At 45.3% G+C, this 2478-nt stretch overlaps 1 protein-coding gene across 1 annotated transcript; it reads right to left on the bottom strand.

Moving 5' to 3' along the window:
• Positions 1-303: 303 nt before the first annotated feature.
• LOC6544581 (androgen-induced gene 1 protein) lies at positions 304-1204 on the bottom strand. Its single transcript, XM_001972344.3, has one exon. The coding sequence runs from the start codon at positions 1193-1195 to the stop codon at positions 485-487; it is 711 nt and encodes a 236-aa protein (XP_001972380.1). The 5' UTR covers positions 1196-1204; the 3' UTR covers positions 304-484.
• Positions 1205-2478: the final 1274 nt, after the last annotated feature.

A 2478-nucleotide genomic window follows, 5' to 3' on the forward strand; every position in this document is an offset into this window, starting at 1 on the left:
TGAAACAAAGGATCAGTTTTCCCGAATCAGCTGGCAGCTGTAATTTCCGCACGTGACTATCATATAGTTGAATGTGAGCAACTTGGAATCCATATGAGTTTCGCTTCCTAACAGCTGCTTTTTCGATGATGAACGCGTTTGAAAACCATAAAAATATATTCAGAACAATTTCCGGTTCGGTTTTGTATTGAAAAATAAATGATTTCGACTTTTATATTGCGACTAACTGCTTCCGAACTGTTTATCAACTGCTTGTGACCGGAAACATGTTTTATTACTTCCAAATTGAATTTTATGGTTTCTACAAAAATGTATGTATTTTATTACTTTATCTTCGTACGATTTGAATAGTTACATCGCTCGGCAATCAAGTTTAATTTAATAAAATTAAATTAATTCACATAAGCATGAGAGAGGGATTATCCTATGTACGCTGTTTACTTTATCAACTACTTTGCTATCCTTAAACTACCAGATGTGTTCATCAATGGGCATCGTTACCATTCCGCCGGTGAGCGCCGGCAGTTTGCTGCCACAGGACGAGACTAACCCGCTCGCCAAAGAGATAGTAAACGAATCCGAGGACCATGATGAGGACGAAGAAGAGGACTCTCAGCAGCCAGGCGATGCCCCCCAGAAAGGGATACACCCAGATGCCGGTCCTGAGCCAGACGATGTGTATCCACACCAGGTAACCCACCATGAAGGCACCCAGGCCAGTGAATCCTCGACTGCGTGCCGGATATCGATGTCGTGTGACACCCAGCTCCACAAGGGCGTAGATCACGACGAAGGTGTGCATGGTGTGGTTCAGCCAGTTGGGATAGACCAAGTCCAGCAGCACAGGATATATCGATTCCCGATCGATGGCAAACAGTGTCCAGAAGGTGACGCCCACAGTGAGGGCCAGAGGAACGGCAAAGGTGGCGAAGATGTAGTCCCGCAGTTTCCTCAGCGATCTCAGCCGCACGAGGTCAAAGGTCAGCGCCAGTGCATAGTAGCCCAGCTGCAACAGGCCGCCCAGAAACGTCATGTACTTGAACTTGCCCCCAATCGGTGGCTCCAGCCGCAGAGTCACCGCCACTTGTGGCAACTGGGCGTACCGCCAGTCGAAGTAGATGGCGTAGCCCAGGTGGACGGTGGCGGTCAGGTGGAAGAAGAGGCGAGCCCTGCTCCACAAATTAAGTCGCTCCATTTCCGGATAGATACTAACGCATTCGGCGATCGATGCAGCTATGCTAATGTGGTGCAAATCGATCCGGCACAAGGAAATGGACCATAAGCGAAACGGTTTCGCTGGAAATGGCAGTAGGATGGTGATGCCAAGTACGCCTTTTTCTGTGCCGAGCTGGGCAGAAAGATCAGAACATGTACCATAGCAATAAATAATAATACATTTTTTGCAGCAAAAACACAAAGGCAGCAGCTAAAACCCACAGATGAACTGGTGCTTGAAAATACAACGTATCAATTTCGTGGCTAGATTAATTATTGACCCACTGCGCAAGGAAAGGAAATGCGATGGGTATTGGCTCGAATGGAAAATGGGGAGTTGGCCGAGGAAACTACGGGGGTGCGACCTTGGACACAGCTGATTCGCTTGGCCAGAGGTCCTCCAATTTCAGGACCAGATGTTGCGATGGGAAGGAAGAGCAAAGGTCCACGAACCGCAGGCAATCAAATGGATGTGTGTTCCGTAAATATTTGTTTGTTTTCCTTTGTCGGCGGTGCAGATCCCAGTGATAATTAGTCAGGCCCATCACCACCATATGTGCGTCCAAAAACCTTTCGTAAATAGTTGAATTACCTTTTGCCAAATTCGATTCGGCCATCTGACGGCGAAAGAGTGGGGCAAACTATTTACTGAGTTTTTACCTCAAAGTTTGCCAGCGACCAGATAAGTATCAGTTATTCCTTACAAATAGAAATATATGAGTTACTAATTTTCTTATTTGTCCGGAGTTGTTTATAGCTTGGATTACTTGATAAACCAGGAAGTTCGAAATTATATCCCATTAGCTCTGCAAAACAAAGGTTTTCAAGGACTTCCAGTCTCGCTCCCTAGTTTTTAATAAATTTAGCACACTTATCGATAAAAACTGGCTCTCAAGTAAGGCGACATCTGTTTGATTAGTAGCTCTTTGCAGTACGAATTTGAGTCTGATAGTTAAATAGTGGTCTGTTACTATTTATAAATTCAATTTAACCGTCTGTCCAGGGTGATAACAAAGGGGACCTAAAAGCGAAAGGAGTCGCAAAAACCTAGTGCCGTGACGTAGGTTTGCTGCTTCGGACGCCTGCGAAATTTATGTACTATATAAGAACGATGTGTGCCCATTTAATTAGGATCCGAACAGCCCAGACTAATTGGAGCAATGTTGTTAATTTTTTAAAGCCGTTGTCGAACACGTTTCGCTACGGTCATTGCGACAGAGTTATTCAAATATAGGCAGCCGTTTCTGGCCGACAATTTCGCAC

This window comes from Drosophila erecta, unplaced genomic scaffold (genome assembly GCF_003286155.1).
Source record: "Drosophila erecta strain 14021-0224.00,06,07 unplaced genomic scaffold, DereRS2 tig00000021-arrow-pilon, whole genome shotgun sequence".
NCBI lineage: Eukaryota > Metazoa > Arthropoda > Insecta > Diptera > Drosophilidae > Drosophila > Drosophila erecta.